Here is a 17,740-nt window from a genome sequence, read left to right as displayed (position 1 = left end):
GTTGCCGGTCCCCGGTCCAGTACGGGGGCAACACTGAGGGTTGCAATCCGTTGCCGGACATGGAAAAAGACAAAAGACAAAAAAAAAAAAAGAATGTGTTCTTCTAAAAAAAATAAATAAATAAATACAAATGGAGTTTAGTTTGCAATGTCACTCTTTAATAATATATCAAACATGACCAAAATCCGCAAATTTTTTTGTGCCATATGAGACAAACTTGTGTGAAAAGCCTCAGTTCAGTCAAATTTGGGATAACACTTATAATCAAGACAACTTTTTAAAGAAACATGACAGCCTTTAGTCTTTCTCTTGTACCTAAGAAAATTCTCCATGTATATTTCTTACCTACAGTTTGTAAGTGCACACTGTCTCCCCCTATTCCGTAGCCCCATCTCCAGCCATGGCTGTGCTTATAAGTAGAGAAAGGATGATCTTAGCTAGCATTGTTTGTCCTAGCTTGAGCACTCCAGGAGATGGGAACTGTTATCTATACCTAAGCCAGAGCCTGTCCTATCTTTTTCAAAGAAACATTCATTCATTTATTCATTAAGAGAATATTCACGGCTTGAATCATAAATGGTCCTTGCCCTCCAGAATAAGCAATGTGGTGGGGCATGTCCATTAGGATGCTTTTGGCTGTAGTAACAGAAGTCCCCATGAATTGTGGCTTAAAAAGTGAGGTCAGTTGTTGTCTCACATAAATTCATTGGTGGGGCAGGCTCCAGGTTTGATTCCATTATGACCTGATTCTGTTCTGTGCTCTCCTTTGCTTTAGGACTGTGTCCTCAGGCTGCTTGAAAGATGGTTACAAAAGTTCAGGCCTCACATCCCAGCAGCATAGTGACCACAGGCACAAGTGGGACTGTCTCTTGGTGTCTCTCTTCAAGAGTGAAAAAGGCATACTGAGAAGCCCCACCACCTACAGGCACCCCTTAAAGATCTCATTGGCCAGATCTGGGTGGCCTACCCACCCTTTAACCAATCACCGACCAGCGATCTACCCACTAGAGCTGGGGTGGGGTCAGCCTCTAAGAAGCTCATGGTCTGGTGGAGAAGGTATAGATATCAGAGCACCGACTGGGGTCTGTTGAGAAGGAGATAGACAGAGATAGACACTGTCATGCAGCTGTGACACAAGTAATTAATTAGCCAGGCAGAGGAAACAGCAAGTGTAAAGGCCTTCAGGCAGACATGATGGGTTTCTAGTATTTGAAGGAAAGAAAGAGACTGAGCAGAGTTGGAGCTGGTGAGTGGTTGGGGATGGGGTAGATCATGTTCATCTGAGTTGATATGAAGACTCAAGCTTTATCCTAAGCAAGGAGGACATTATTGGAGAGTTTAGAGAAGAGCAATGGCATGCTTTGGTTCGTGTTTATGAGAAATGTTACTGGTTGCTGTGTGGAAGACTTAAATATAAATAACACAAGTAAATACACAGAAATTGATACAGACAACTAGTCTACCTGAGGAGAGACATGGAGAGAATTTGGAAATATTTAGGGGTTACTTTTGACCAGTCTTAGTGATGAATTGGGTCTGGTGGAGGTAAGGGAAAGATGGTATCAGAGACAACTAGTGGGTTTCTCTCTGAGCAATCAGAGGACTGGCATTGCCATTACTGAAGAGTCATCAGGTTAAGGGTAAAAACTCACTTCGGATAAAGTAAATTTGAGGTGCTTGTGAAATATTTATGGGAGACAAAGAGTAGTAATAATACTAGCTGTGATTCAGACACCGTTCCAAATCTTGTATGAAATAATCTGATTTTCACAATAACCTCATGAGACAGATGCTGTTATTATCCCTGTTTTGCAGATGTGATAACTGAGACCCAGAGAAGTTAAGTAACTTGGACAGAGTTGCACAGCCAGTAAGCGTTGTATCAATTCGAAGAGTCTTCTATGCTGGAATTATAAATTTAGAAATATTCAGAATTGTCTAGGGGGAGCTGAGCCCTGGGAAATCCAGTGATTTAAATCCAAGCCTGAGAGAGACAAAGATACTATAGATGATAGAGGAAGGGGGAAAGAGAGGAAGAAAGGCTTCCTGTAGATCTGCTTCTTTTAAATGAATATTCCAGTGTTAAAAAAAAATAATAATGAAAGGATTTGGCTCCTTTGCAAACTGAGAAGCAGCTTATAAAAGGGTCTGAGATTTTGCCAGAGAGTGTGAAATATGGACATATATGTTAGCACTTAAAAACCGTATAGTCTGTATAAACTCAGGCAGATCATTTCCTTGCATTGGGATTAGGTTCAGCTGCGTGAAACAAACTCAAAATAGTAACAACTTAAACAAGATGGGGCTTAGTTTTGTCTCATATGAAAGAAGTACAGAGGCAACCAGTTAAAGGCTGCATGAAGTTCTTGAAGACCAAGATGACACCTCCATCGTGACTGTGAGGTGGCCCTTGTCCTCACAGTGGCTGCCACATGCCAGCTGTCACATCTCTGCTCTAGAAAACTGGATGAAGGGAAAAGCAGACCTGAGAAATGGCACGTCTTTTTTTGGAAAGTCAAATTTTTATTTAAATTTTAACTTATCAATATACAATGTAGTTGATTTTCATGTCCCTTCACCAATTCCTCTTTCCCACTTCCCTCCCCACCCCAACATCATATCTGTTCACTTGTCTTAACAAGTTCAAGGAATCGTCATGATTGTTGTGTCTTGTTCCCCCACCCCCCATTGGTTTGTATATTTATTTATTTATTTTTAGCTTCCATTAGTAAGTGAGAACATGTGGTATTTCTCTTTCTGTGCCTGACTTGTTTCACTTAATATTCTCTAAGTCCATCCATGTTGTTGCGAATGGTAGTATTTCATTCTTTTTTATAGCAGAGTAGTATTCCATTGTGTAGATATACCACAGTTTACTTATCCACTCATCTGATGATGGACATTCGGGCTGGTTCCAACTCTTGGCTATTGTAAATAGTGATGCAATCAACATGGGAGTACAGGTGTCTCTTCGAAATGGTGATTTGCATTCCTCCAGGTATATACCCAGCAATGAAATAGCTGGGTCGTGTGGTAGATCTATCTGTAATTGTTTGAGGAACCTCTGTACCATTTTCCATAAAGGCTGCACCATTTTGCAGTCCCTCCAACAGTGTAGAGAGTTCCTTTTTCTCCACAACCTCATCATCATTTGTCATTCTCAGTCTTTTGGATATTAGCCACACTAACTGGAGTGAGATGGCATCTCAAAGTGGTTTTGATTTGCATTTCCTGAATGCTGAGTGAGGTTGAGCATTTTTTCATGGAAATGGCACATATCTTTAATCAGACCACTCACAACACTTCAGCTTACATCTCACTGGTTAAAGCTTGATAATATGGCCACACCCACCACAGAGGAGGCTGGGAAGTGTCTTTTAGTGAGACCAAAAAAAATCATGATTTGCTCACTAAAGAGGCAGGGAAGAATCAGTCTGGCACACAACCAGCTGTCTCTGTGACTGTCAATTTGCTCTTCTGTAAAATAGAGTTTAAAATATTCACATCACCTCCCTTATTAGTTTGTTGTAGGGATCAAATGATATAATAACTAGGTAAGTGCTTAATGTTAAAACACTATTCAAATGATCGCTGTGAGGAAGGCCATTGGCTTCTCTTGCATACTGTAGTCACTTGATACGTTTTGAATGAGAAAATATTGAAAAAAATCATTTTTCACTGAATTGTAGAGTCAAAAGCAGAAAATGTGAATTGATGAGAATATTTTTCTACAATTCTTGTGTTTCAATGGCAAAGCATTCCTTTGCTTTCAGAATCAACTTCAGAATAGCTAAAACTGATATTTGATTAGCTCTGCAGTAAAACTTCCCATGGATATTGCCTACTTTTTGCTGAACTCAGGCACTGTCTAAGGAATGTTTTCTGGTAGATAAAGTGGAAGAATTATCTGTGGGGACAGCAGTTCATGTCATTAACCCACCTGGTTCTCACCAGTCTGACATAACTGGTAACATAACAAGAATTCCAGACTGAGGTTTCTCGTGGTGACTGCATTTAAGGGAATGGCTCTGTAATTCAGAAACTCGGTGCAGTGATTGTTGAGAAATGGAATGCACAGATAGCGGGACATTTTAGATACTGTAGCTACTTATTGTATTTGGAGATTCCCAGTCATGGGTAAAAATAAATGAATTTTCTTTTCCTATTACAATAAATCTAGGGTAGTCAGGAATTATCTGAGAATACTGATACTCTTTAAATTTCGAGTTTGGCTTCCAGAAGCAGATAATGCTTTTGCGTTAAATAATGACCTTTAAGATTACTCCATTTCACAGGGCAAAGAGTTTCTATTATTTCTCATTATGTATGTGATTTTTATGCCCATATCAATTTCAAATTTCTCTAAAGAGAAAATAGTGTTTGCTTTTGTGTGATACTTTTCATTTTAGGATTTTAAAAAGTAGGACCTTTCTCTTCTCTTTCCTCATAACCCCTATCTCATAATTTCACTTGTACAGTAAATGCTTAACAAATGGCATAACCTCCTGTGCTCATGGCCCTTGGTACTTCCCAAAGTGCCTGAAGGGACAGCTGTGAGGGCAGGAGTCCTGATGTCAGCCTGTTCCTTGTGACTCTCTTTTCCCTTCCCTTGACCTGACGCCTTATTGTTTAATGCTCAGAAATGTTGGAAAGGGGGAAAGGGACTAGCACAAGTAGAGCTCATTTTGTTAAGACAAGTTTCATTATGTAACCTAAACAAAAACTGAGAAGAGGCTATATAAGTTAAAATACCATATTGCAAATAAAGCAGGAAAAAATGGTTGACAGATTGTAAGCCCAAATTCTAGCTAACAGTTTAACTTGGGCAACTTGGGGAGGGTTCCCACCTGGAACTGGTACAGTTCAGTTAGTTTCCTTGATGCTCTGGAGCCTGAGTCAGATTGGGTGGTCATTAACTCTACTTTCTGATGCCCCCCAGCTGAGACACAGCAGCGCCCACCCTACCACACCTTCCCAGGAGATTCAAGTGGAATCAAGAGTGAATGTGGATAGAGTCACAAACCTAAGCAATCAATACTCCAAATTTGGAGTCAAGAAGTATTTAATGAGTACCTACTAAATGCTACTTATTACACTAAAAGTTTTCACATATACATATATACAGTCATAGAGGGAGATGTTATTATCCCCATTTTGCAGGTAAGGAAATGCAGTTCTGAGAGTTTGACTAACTTTTCTGTGGCCACAGAGCTCAGTGATGATTGGCACTTAAACTTTGATACCCAGAGTCCAAATTCTAGGCTCTGAGGTCAATATATTCAGTCACCAGGGCAGGAGAATTTAAAAATAAGAAAAATAAGAATTTAAAAATAAACACTAAATCAAGTGCGAATTTAGATCTTCTTATGGGGCAACCATTACTCAGTGATTTTCCCTGTTGAGACCTCTTTAAAAATTTAACATCTTTCATGCAGAAGAATGGTAAAAGGTTCCCAAAGGAATTAACAGGACACACACACACACACAAAATAGAATGTTTACCTCTGGAGGGGAAAAAAAAAAAGACTAATGGAACTCAGTTTCTGTGTTCAGGGAGAAGGGAAATTAAGAATTCCTTGTGAAAATCTCAACAAATAAAGGAGCAGGGTTCTTTGCTTTCTGAGTAATAGTCAAGGCAGGTCCAAGTTGGAGCTACTGATGGTAATTAAAATACACACAGAAAAGAGAAAGAAAATAAGGATATTTTAGCAAGGATCAACACTCTTACAAAATCATTCTTTCAAGAAATACTATTCGGATTTCACATAATCACTATACAGATGACAAATGGCACTGAAAAATTGGTCTGGAAGTAATGCGAGCTATGTAAGAAAACCACATAGTGTTATCCAAGAAAAAAATGAGAAATCTGAGCTTAAAAGGAAGTAAACTCAAGAACTGATTCTTAAATGGAATGTAAGTCTTCGAAAGGTCCTCTGTCATCCTATGCTCAATAGGTAAGTGAGTGGTTATTATCATGAGATCTTGGAATGAACTCAAGGGAGTGTATTTAAAAAATGCCTAGGAGTATGTTAACCTTGACAGTATTAATGGGGAGAAGACTATTTGCAAAAGATTGAATCAAAAAGCTTTCACAGCCTGGTCTTGAGCATTCTCAAGCCATCCACAAGACATGGTGTGAGACCATGAACGATCTCTGGATTCGGGAATCCTAGGCCATCTTAACACCCTGTGTAGATTGGCACATTCTGGGCAAGTCACTTGACTCCTCTTTGTCTCATTTTCTACAACTATAGAATGGGACACAAAAGACACTAACTCAGCATTTGGCAAACTGTGTTCCATGGAACATTAGTTTTTGAGACCTTAGTGATGACCCATAGGGAAACACCAACCAACCGTATTTGTTATTAAATTAAGTCTGGGAAACAAAGGGTTAAGCAAAGTTTAAAGGTTCTTCTAGAGCCTTAAAAAGGCTAAATTGGAATGCAGTTCTTCAAGAAGAGAAAAATAGTATGTTCGTCATTATTGTAGGGGAACAAAGGAAATTTTATACCCTACCTACATAATGGGGATGTTAGAAAGATCTAAAGTGATAGTAGATGTAAAAGTATTTAGGAAGAATAAAGCACTACATGAACATTGGGCATTTTAAAAGAATTCCCAATGATTTGAGGGTTTGGGGGCTGGCAGACACCACTGAAGCATGACTTAGTTTTCTACACTAAGGATCTTCCTCCTTAGCCAGCAACCTTAAGGCTGTGGGTATAGTTGGGAAGAAGAGAGAAGGAATGTGGAATGTGGGCTTCCTCAGGAATGCCACAAGAACATTTCTCAGAGTGTAGTTCTCGGAAGGCTGATCAGAATCACCTGGCTTTTTATGCATTCACATTCCTGTTCAGTTAGTCTGAGATGGAGACCAGGGATCAAAATTTTTCACAGGTGCTTCGGTTGATTTTTATGTACATGGAAGTTTGAGAACCACTCAGCACAGCTCAGAGCCTCCAAAACTTTTTTTTTTTTTTTAATTCATGTAATTTCTTAGGAGACATCCTAGTGGTGAAATGGTAAAGGACTTCATTCCATAGGAACCCTTATTGGCCAGGTGGTCTGCCTGGTACCAGAGGAGACTATTCATTTTTAGATAACTTATTGAACCCATGTTCTATTCCCAAAAAGGGTGCTTTTAGTATATATCTATTAATTCTTATAAGTCAGTATTATCCCCATTTTAAAGAGAGGAAGCTGATAGGATTTTTTCCTATAGTCACACGGTGAATTTGTTAGAACCCTCTTGGTTGCAAATAAAAAACCCAACCCAACTTTGCTTAAGTAAAAGAGAATTTATGGGCCGGCCCGGTGGCGCACTCGGTAGAGTGCGGTGCTTGGGAGCGTGGCGGCGCTCCTGCCCAGGGTTCGGATCCCATGTGGAGACCGGTCCGCTCACTGGCTGAGCGCAGTGCGAGCGCAACACCGAGGGTTGCGATCCCGTTACCGGTCATGAAAAAAAGACAAAAAGGGAAAAAAAAAAGAGAGAATTTATTGGTTCATGTAACAAAAATGTCCAGGGTTAAATGGTTTCAGGCAGGGCTGGATCCAGGGACCCAAATGATGTAATGAGGTCAGTTGTGGTCCCACCTGAGTAATCCTCAGTTCTATTTTTCTCTGTCTTGGCTTAGCAGCAGCCTTGGCCCTCAAAGCAGCAGAAAGATTACCAGGAGCTTCATGTTATAGGACAAGAGTTGCAAACTATGGCCCTGAGGGCCAGTTGCCCGTTTTTAGAAATAAAGTTTTATTGGAACACAGTCATACCCTTGTATATGTTTGTCTATGGCTGCTTTCATAGTGCAGCAGCAGGGTCGCACCCATGAAGCCTAAAGTTTTTACCATTTGGCTTTATAGACAGAGTGTGCTGACTCCTGCGGGAGAAACCAGTTTGTTGAGGTTTGATTTGAGTCTGTGAAAGACTGAGGTTTTCAAATGAGCAAAGAGCCCACATTATTTAAAGATTGTTGCTTTGAATTAATGTAAGACTTGGGAATTTATTTTCAATTCACATCAACAATGCCATTCCCAACACAAAATATTCTGTAGATTAAATAACAATAGAATGTTCTGTAAGTTTTTGTAGTCATTACATAGGTTAGTGGTTAAAGGTTAGATTCCTGGGAGATGAAACAGGAATTTTGTATTGAATATCTCAGGAGGAACGTGGCTGATAACATCTACTATCTCAGTAGATATAACAACACAGAACCTACATAAATTTAAACTCAAATAAGACCTTTCCCCTTACCTGTCTGGTCTATTTAGCAGAGCTTTGTTCATTGAGTGTCTGTGGTCATGTACTTAGAAAATATGAAATATTTGACACAATAGGGCTGTTTCTTCTCAAAGCTTATAGATCGTCACTGTAATATAGAGATTCTTTTAATATTAACCAATGCTGAGTGAAGGTTTTTAAGTTGATGGCCCCTACTTTGGCTAAGTGTAAAGCTAATCTGCAATCCCAGGTGAAAGAGCATGTCTATCAATAGTCCCAACAAAATCTGAGTTGAGTCTCATTGCCTGGCCAAGCTAAAGTGCTCTTCCCTGAATGAATTAGTGGGTGTGGAGAGCGGAGATGCAGTACTCTGACTGGCCAGCACTGGGTCACATCCCCACCCCTGGTGGCAGGACTGAGATGAACTCTTCTTGAGCCACCTGGACTGGGAGGAGAGGAACGGGACTCCATGGAAAAATCAGGAAGTTGTTGCCACCTGCCGGGAGGCCAGAAAGAACTTACATCCACCAGCAGCTATTAGGTGGTAGATTCCAGATCTGAACTCACATCCTCCTAGTTTCAAAACTAACATTCTTTCCACTATACACAAGGTGTATATTATTTTTTTAAGTGAAGCAGATCTGAGCCTATTCCGGACCAAACTGGCACCTGCTGAGTTCTTCATTGTAGCCTGTGGCAGAGAATGTCCTACTGGTTCGCAACATTCTGGTGACCTAGGATGGGTATTCTTCAGGGCACCTACATACAGGTGCACATCTATATTATGACATTTTAGGGTAAGACAGATATCACCTCTTTTCTCTTGCTGGATAGAGTAGGATCAATTTCTATCAGCATCTGTTTTGTAGCCTTTTCAAAAAAGCAGGTCATTTCCTTCCTCACCCCTGAAGCCTTCTTAGTATTTTAGTCAATAGTACAGACATTCAAAAAGCCAGACTTGCATGCAGTGGGGATATATTCTTTAAAACAGACAAGTCTTCATTAAAAGCATGTATTTCTTTTCTTCTGAGAATCAGGTCTTCCTATTCATTAGTCCTTTCTTAATTTCCCCAACTGTAAAATTTATTATGGGGAATGTGTGTGTGTGTGTGTGTGTGTGTGTGTGTGTGTGTGTGAGTGATAACACTATCTCATAGGATTAATGTGAGCATGTGTGTGTGTGTGTGTGTGTGTGTGTGTGTGTGTGTGTGTGTGTGTGTGTGTGTGTGATAACACTATCTCATAGGATTAATGTGAGCACATAAGGTAGCACATTTTAAGTGCTTAGGTCAGTGCCTGGCACAGACTTGGTTACTGAAAAACAGTAGCTGTTATTAATACTATTATTATCATCATCATCGTTGTTGCTGTCATCATCATTACCATCATCAATTCCTAAGGAAGCACTGTCCTGTTTAGAATCTCCCCTCCTGTAAAGAGGAAGATACAATGCCCTACAATTCCAGAACCAGTAGGGCTACCCCCTATCGTTGTTGCTGTCATCATCATTACCATCATCAATTCCTAAGGAAGCACTGTCCTGTTTAGAATCCCCCCTCCTGTAAAGAGGAAGATACAATGCCCTACAATTCCAGAACCAGTAGGGCTACCCCCTTTGCTCTCTTTAAAAACCAGAACATCTTAAAAACCTAAATCCAGGGCACCAGGATTTAGGGGCATTCTCATATTCTTAGATGTCAATGATTCAAGAGCAGATTAACAGGAGCATGACTTGGACCATCTTTGGTCCTGTGGATCCATGAACTCCCCTTCCTTCCTTTCTCCCTCCATTGCATGTGTGCACAGTGTCCTGCCAAGGTGCCGATCTAGGCTGGCTCAACCTGTTCATAGTGCAGGAGGCAGCAGCAGGCCTGGGAAAGCCTCCTTAGGGACCTGCTCCCAGCAGTGGGTAGAGCTGCCTCATACTAGGCAGAAATCTGGAGCCAGGAACAAAGGAAGAAGTTGGCCACGTGCCTCAGCAAATGTGCTGAGAGGTGTGGGTCCAGGTACGTGCAGTCTCCCTCTCCCTTCCCGCCATCTCCCAGCCCTCAGGACATGTTGTACAGGCAGACATGTGATGGTTCTTCCCCCACGAACACCCTTCTCTCAGCAATAGGATTGATTCACAACTCTGTCTAGGTAAGCATTTACCTGTCCCTCCAGTGATGCGGTGGGAAGCACCGTCAGGTGTCGTGATGTGTGATGCTTGCGTCTGGGATGCAGGTGTTTAGTGTGGAATGTAATTGGCATTTCCTCTCGTGGTTCCCAGGTAGAAAAGTTAGTCATCTGTGTGTCCAGGAAGCCAGGGCACTAGGGCTCCCTCCTGCTCCTCATCAGGGTTTGCAGTACTCACGCTATCCAGTCTTTGGATTAAGACAGATAAGCCCTTCGTTGAATGCTGCTATCCCACTACCAGTATGCTAAGCCAGCATTATGTTCACAACTTAGCCCAATGTATAGATAGTCTCCCTCCTTGACTCCAGGGGATGGGGAGGAGGAACCTGAAAGGATGGCCCCTGAAAGGGGCAAGGGCAGTGAAGGTCACTGGTCCTCCTCGTACCCTGCAAGATTAACTTGACTGCACTCTCAGGCATCATGTCTGTGTTTAGTGGCTCTTGGGCAGCATGGAAGTGTTGATTTATCTCCTAGCTCCTTAGGGGTGTATATTTGTTCCCTAACCCAGGCAACTTTTTCTGGACCAAAAGAGCCTCCATTTGCCCCATGGCCTTCCTCCTCTGATGCCCAGTCCTCCCTCCACTCCCCTCTTCCCATCCTGTTCCTCAGCTCATGGGGTGAGGCAGAAGCTCCAGCTTTTTAGAATAAACATGCTACACTCCTTTTAAAAATAAATAGATAAATAAAAACAAAAAACCACATCTCCTAGTTAATTACTCCTAGGTTGGACAAAAACCCTTCAAAAAGATGTGGCCTCTGTAGGAGAGTGTGGCACGACTTATTATAGAGTGAGAAAGAAAAATACTGTGCTCTTATGCCTGATACTTCATATCAACCCTTCATGTCCTCATGATAAGGTGTCTCTGCATTTATAAAAGGGAAAAGCCACAGTCACTGAGGATTTTCTAAATGGCTGGGTACAGGGCTGGCCGGTTCACTCAGTTAGAGCATGGTGCTGATAACACCAAGATTCAGGGTTCCATCCCTGTACTGGCCGGCTGCCAAGAAAATATCTATTTATATCTATATCTAGATGTAAAAATCAAAAAATAAATGTCTGGGTACCTGTGTGGCATCATTTTGCAGCTGCAAGAAAACGTAATGCTTGTGACAAAGGTGTGAAGTTAGGCCCTGGGCAACCCAGTGTAGTTGAGTGACTACAAATCTCAACTCCACCCTGATCTTCAGCGCCCATCCCTAGGATGGTGAAATGTGGAGAATCCATACTCCATCCTAACTGAAAGGAAAAATGAATGTTATCAGATCCTGTGACATACGCATTCTATTATTGAGTTCACTTGGGGTTAAGAAGCAAGGATCTAATCTGTGAACATCTGAGGTCTTCCAAAAATCCTAGGGGTATCTGGCACATGGAGAATCCTTGGTGGCCCCTAATGTCCTGCTCCTTCTGACTTTGTTGCTGACTATGGCTAGAATCAGGCAGCACTGGCAATGTGGCTTCCTTCTTTGTGGTTGCTCCATGGCATACTGAACTGCTAACACTTTCTAAGCCAGCAGGAAGCCAGTGTTGGCGCTTTCCTCGGATAAGCCTTTGGAAAGCCAAGCCACCATGAGAAATGCAACGGTAGGGTTGCAGATGACACCCCCCCCCCACCTACCCTCGTTGCATGCCCTCAGAGCCCACCAAGCCACCACATGGGTGGGGTTCAGAGCACCAACAGGCTCAGGTACTCTGGTTCTTGGTAATCAAAATCATGTGTAAATCAAATATTTTCTTTTCTCCTTTTCTAAAGAGAAAAAGCATCTCCAACCATTTTTCCCCCTACAGATAAAACAAAACCTGGTCATGTCATAAAAGGGAACTAAACTGTCTAGTCTCTTAAAGAGTGTTCTCTTGGAAGGTGGCTCTGGAAAGACCCCAGGAGATCCTCCAGCCCAGGACTCCCTCACTACTCAGCTCTTAAACAAAACCTGGTCATGTCATAAAAGGGAACTAAACTGTCTAGTCTCTTAAAGAGTGTTCTCTTGGTAGGTGGCTCTGGAAAGACCCCAGGAGATCCTCCAGCCCAGGACTCCCTCACTACTCAGCTCTCTGAATTAGCTCAGCTGCCCAGCATCCCACCTTTTGAGTTAGCATTCCCAGTCCTGGCAGTTGACATTGGAGCTGATTCATGTCTAAGTGAGCATTTTCTCCAGACAGCTGTCTCTTCTCTGGGCAGCACAAAGAAACCACCTTTGAGAGCAATGGGCTTGAGTGACGCTGCCCTTACGTTTGCCATGTCGGGGGAGGCTGTTTTCTTACCACCCCGGCCCGCGCCCCTTTCTTCTCTCCCGCCTACATCCCTTGTCTCTCATGCTCCTGCAGGAGGAGACCATGTTATGCTGAACCCTGCTTTGTTTTCTTTAGTTTTTCTTCCTTTTCAAGCCGTATTCACAAGTTGGCCTCCTCGTTTTGGAGCCTTCCAGTTTCATTATCTGATGGGAAAGCAGGCAGGTTGAGAGCTAGCCCTTGTCACCCAATAAAAAGTATCATATGGGTGATTAAAATATAAGTCAACTAAACCTAATGTAATCCAGTCTGCTCCATAATCTAGTGTACTTAAGAGCTAAACATCTTGAATTTAATAATATACTTATTTAGGATTCATATAACTGTTGAGTTATAATTATACCTTTATAATCCTCTGTCTGCTCCTTGCTACTTGAGGGTTTTCCAAAGGCATTCCTCCTTTCTTATAATTATTTTCATGTGGCAATTTCAGAATAATTTGTGTCCATTTCTTAAAGATATGATTGTGAAACAGCTTTTTGGTTCTAGTGGTGCATTATTTTTTAAAGACAAATAGTGATGTTTTTTTTAAACCTATCAAGAGGTATGTGGATGGGCTGAATTAAAGGCAGTGATTCTATTTAATAAGTCAGTAAATGAAAACTATGAGAAGCAAACACAATATCAATCCTGAGTAATTCCTATCATTTTTTTAAGGGTTCTGCATATAATTTCCTTTAACCTTTAGCAAGTGTTTTAGGTTGGCTGAACTCAGTCCTCAAAATGGATACTTTAAAAATTTTATCTTTTGTGTCTTAGGCTGTTCTGAAATTTAAGGGAAGATAGAAACTCTTCCAATGAAATGCAGATACCCAAGTATATACAAATCTTTGCATGTAGTTTCAGTGGTTTGATGGCGCCCCTGAACTGAAGCCCATAGGGATCCAGAGATCCCAGGACGAGCCTGCTGCTACAGGGACTATTTTATTTTAGCTGCAGCATGTGTTTGGGAAGTTCTAGAAGATAATTCTGGGCCAGTCACTCAGGTTGAGGTTGCTGAAGGCCAAGACAGTAATCTAGTAACAGGATAAAATACAGGGTTGAAGTCAGGAGACTGAGGTTTTTAATATAGGTTTGGAGACTTGTAAAATCTGGATATGCAACAAAAAGAGCATAAACTAAGGTAAGAAATGGGGAAAGGTGATGGATTTGAAAGAGAAAGTGATCTTACAGTAATCAGATCACTAGACTGCATTGATTTGGCTTCCATCTTGGACTTGAAACCTCCTTGCTATGGTTTCCCACAATTGTTACTGCCTATGTGGCTCTACCCGGCTTCTGACACTGTTGAAGAAGCAACCACGCAAGCAGCTGACCCCATCTAAAAAGAATAACATGCAAATTCAGTGATTCTTCAAAGTCCACTTAATTTGCCTGATTTGACTTTTTTTTCTTTCTCTGTTGTAGCTGTCTTTTGTTGTGGTTGTTTTTAACCATTCTCCTCTGCAACCCAAACTTCCTTAAAATGCTGCTGGGTTAATCCCCCTAAGGGCCACATTTCAACATCTCATCTGTGCCATTTGCAATCAGAGACCCCAGTTTAAATGTTCAGAGACCCCAGTTGAAACGTTCAATCCCTCTGCATAAAGTCTTCTGGTGACTGACACTCTGGACCTCCCTTCTCCTCCCTAGAAACCCTGTTTCATGAGCTCCTCAACCTCTTTCCTACATCTTCAGTCTCTCCCAACTGGCTCTTGCAGCCCAGCCTGCTGACCAGATCGAGTCACGCCTTTTCTACCCTGGCAGATTTCCTCTCAATAGTTTTTCAAATCTAAGGCTTTGCAAAAAGACCGCATGCTCCGGTTCCAAAGTCCTTTCCCATTTGGCCACTATCCTATTCCACTTCTTCCTTTATCATCAGAGTTCTTCAAAACATGTAAAATCATCACGTGGACCTAGTTGGGGAAACTGAAAACTCAGCCCTTCTTGCTTCCTGGTGCTCCCTCGTGTTCATCCAGAAAGTTACCAGATCTGCTGATTCTCCCACCTGGCTGAATCTCATCTTTTCTCTATCCCTCTGTCACTGCCCTACCTGGGTGCTAGTTACCATGACTGCAGTGGCCTCCTTATTCTCTCTGTCACCTGTTACTTCACATTGCAATTCAGGTTCCCTTTTCTGCTACGACGATCCTCCTAAGAAATAAACCCGATAGCATCTCAATCATGTACCTTCTCCATCAGGCTGACCTTCTCTTCCAGGGACACTCAATCTCTTTTACTGAGCTCCTCTCATTCCCTCGTGTTTCTCCCAAAGCATGTGTCTTCTTGCACACAGTATAATTTATTTAGTTTCAGTGTTTTTTGTCTGCCCCCTACCCCACCTCCCAGGGCAAGCTCCACGAGTTGATATTTTCCTCTGTTGTGTTTACGATATAACTAAGCATCTGGTACAGAGGGAGCACTCAATACGTATTTGTTGGATATAATAATGTCCACTTCCCACTTTCAGATTCTTGTTCTTTTCCCTCTGCTTATCGGATAAAACCAAAATGCCTGGGAAAACTTTGCAAAAGCCTGCATGACCTGGCTCCGGACTCCTCCAGCCAGTGGCCCCCCGTCTCACTTAATGTAACGGGCGCTCACGGTTCACTGGACATGATGTTCCCGGACATGCCACACTCTTTCAGCCTTCTCTGTTCCATTAGGGTCTGTTTCTCCTCCCAGGCATCCACCTCTCCCCCTTCCCCATGCAGGGAGGATCATCCCTCTTCCGTCAAAACTTAGCCAAAAATGACTTCCCCTGGGGTTTTCTCCAACACCGTGAAGCAGAATTAGTTGCTCTCTCCTCTCCTCTGTGCCTATTTTATGTCATTGCCCATGTTGTGGCGTGTTTTAACACACTGATCCCTCTGTCTTCTCCTCGAGACTCTTTGCTCAAGACCACGTCCAGTTCTTCTGTGTGTCTTCCCCAGAAGTGATAAGTGTTTGACAGAATTAAGTGGCCACCTAATTAACTGATTGAAAAAAAAAGGAGCTACCAGTGCACTGAACCATGTAGTCAAAGGCTTAAGTGTCATGTTCAAATCATCGCTGCCCTCACTGCCAAACCTGTGCCTCCCCTTATCTCAGTGAGTGAATGAATGAATGAATGAATGATTCGCTGACATGAGTCTGGGGATTGGGAATGACCTGCCTCCTGTCCTTCAGGTCACTCGGCCAGTCACTAGGTCCTACTTTGATTTTGGCACTTCTCTCAAGTCCATCTACTTCCTTCCTGTCCTGCTACAAGGAGCCTTTATCAGCCATCGTCAGCTGCCACAGGGTACTGCCTGAAACATGGTTGAGCTTCCACATACATGTATTTGTTGAATGGATGGATCTCATGAGTTGAAACCATTTCCAGACCAGAATAGGCCAACGATCAGGCTGCAAGATTGAGCTTTCAAAGACTGCATATGTTGCGGAAGTCCAGATGATTTTTCTGAAGGACGGTGTTTGAGGCCAAACAGAGTGGTTTTGCATTTGCCGTGGCTGTAGATGTAATTTTGCTCTCTGGAAAGTTGTGTTCCTCCCATCCCCTCGATTTTGCCAAGAAGATTATTTTCTGATTATTCCTGTGTTAAAAATTCAAGCTAGGGTATTTTTACTTCACTGGATGCAAATAGTCATGTAACTTAGAAAAGAGTTTTAGTCCATGTGGTAAAAAGAGGTTGGGTAATTGTGGCCTTTAAGGAAGGGTCCACTAGGCATTATGAGATTGAAAGTCTTAATATCCTCAAATGTTCAGTTATTGGGATTAGTCTAGACATTCCCTAAGGATACTCCCAGCTCTCAATTTCTAAGAATATTTTTTTTTCCTTTTTGTCTTTTTTTTTACTGACCGGTAACGGGATCGCAACCCTCGGTGTCACGCCCATACCGGGGACCGGTAACAGGATCGCAACCCTCAGTGTTGCGCCCGCACCACACTCAGCCAGTGAGCGGGAACCGGTCTCCATCTAAGAATATTTTTTTAAAACAAAACATCAACGGGAAAAAAAAGATCTAGAGGAATTAAAGCAATTATAAAATCAAATGGAGGTGTGAGTGATTTTACAATTGGTCAGTAGCCCTAAGGTGGAGCCACTTACTCAACAGATTTCAGTGCTTTGGAGGGTCTGGGTCAAGCAGGGTAGTAGGAAGTAGAGAGTGTAGGTGGTGGAGACATTGGCATTGGAACAGACAGTTGTAAATGTTTTTCTCTTTCCTTTTTTCCTTAGCAGATAGTTCTATAATGATTGCATCTGCTAAATCTCATTTGAGAGATTGCTGGACCAGTAGTTACACAGACTTTCATATGAGTCTTGGGATGGCCTCTCTCTGACTCGTGGGGGAGTCTAAGACAGCCCTGTTCCTCCTCCTCCTCAAGTCTTAGTGAAGGTTGGGCAAATTTGGTGTGGGGGTTCTGAATCTCTAGGGCTTGTCTGGCTGTCCCCAGCCTTTAGAACACATTGGTATGACTTCTATTCCAAAAGGCAGAAAGAGACACGGAACCCTAGTCATGTGGTTTCTGTTATCTGTAACCATGGAAAACGTTGGCCATCTGTGAGGCTCCCATTTTAACACTTTTCCCCCCTCTCTTTATTTCCATCTCTTTCTTGGGAAAAACAAGCCGAGGAAGTGGAGAGGCTGGCGGCGATGCGTTCTGACTCCCTGGTCCCAGGTACCCACACCCCACCCATCCGGAGGAGAAGTAAGTTTGCCAACCTGGGAAGGATTTTCAAGCCTTGGAAGTGGAGGAAGAAGAAAAGTGAAAAGTTCAAACACACATCAGCCGGTGAGATTATTTTTTTTCCTCCATTTCTTATTGAGCGTTTGTTGACTTCAACTCTGTATCTTAATTAGTAGAATTTAATTACTATAGGCTGTTTGAACCAAAGGAAAAAAGTCAAGCCTTAGAATTACTCTTGTTTGTAATAATTCTTCAATATTATTGAAAATGGCTTTTATATCCTATATGTTTTCTTGTTTCTTAGGGTTTTTATGTTTATATTTTAGTTAAAGAACCACCACTTTTATTTGATTTATAAATAATCCGAACTTAGGGCTCCACTTTTTCTATAATTGAATGC

At 42.0% G+C, this 17,740-nt stretch overlaps 1 protein-coding gene across 1 annotated transcript in view; it reads left to right on the top strand.

The window, feature by feature from the left end:
- The window catches only part of LOC103587220 (phosphatase and actin regulator 1), a gene marked incomplete at its 3' end in the record, with an annotated part of 334,588 nt that extends 317,143 nt beyond the window's left edge, over positions 1-17,445 (top strand). Inside the window, exon 5 of the mRNA XM_008568660.1 lies at positions 17,281-17,445. Within this exon, the coding sequence (XP_008566882.1) occupies positions 17,281-17,445 (165 nt within the window). The remainder of the gene's footprint in view (positions 1-17,280) is intronic.
- Between the last annotated feature and the right edge of the window lie 295 nt (positions 17,446-17,740).

This window comes from Galeopterus variegatus, unplaced genomic scaffold (genome assembly GCF_000696425.1).
Source record: "Galeopterus variegatus unplaced genomic scaffold, G_variegatus-3.0.2 Scaffold430, whole genome shotgun sequence".
NCBI lineage: Eukaryota > Metazoa > Chordata > Mammalia > Dermoptera > Cynocephalidae > Galeopterus > Galeopterus variegatus.
This window is presented reverse-complemented; position numbering and strand designations above follow the sequence as displayed.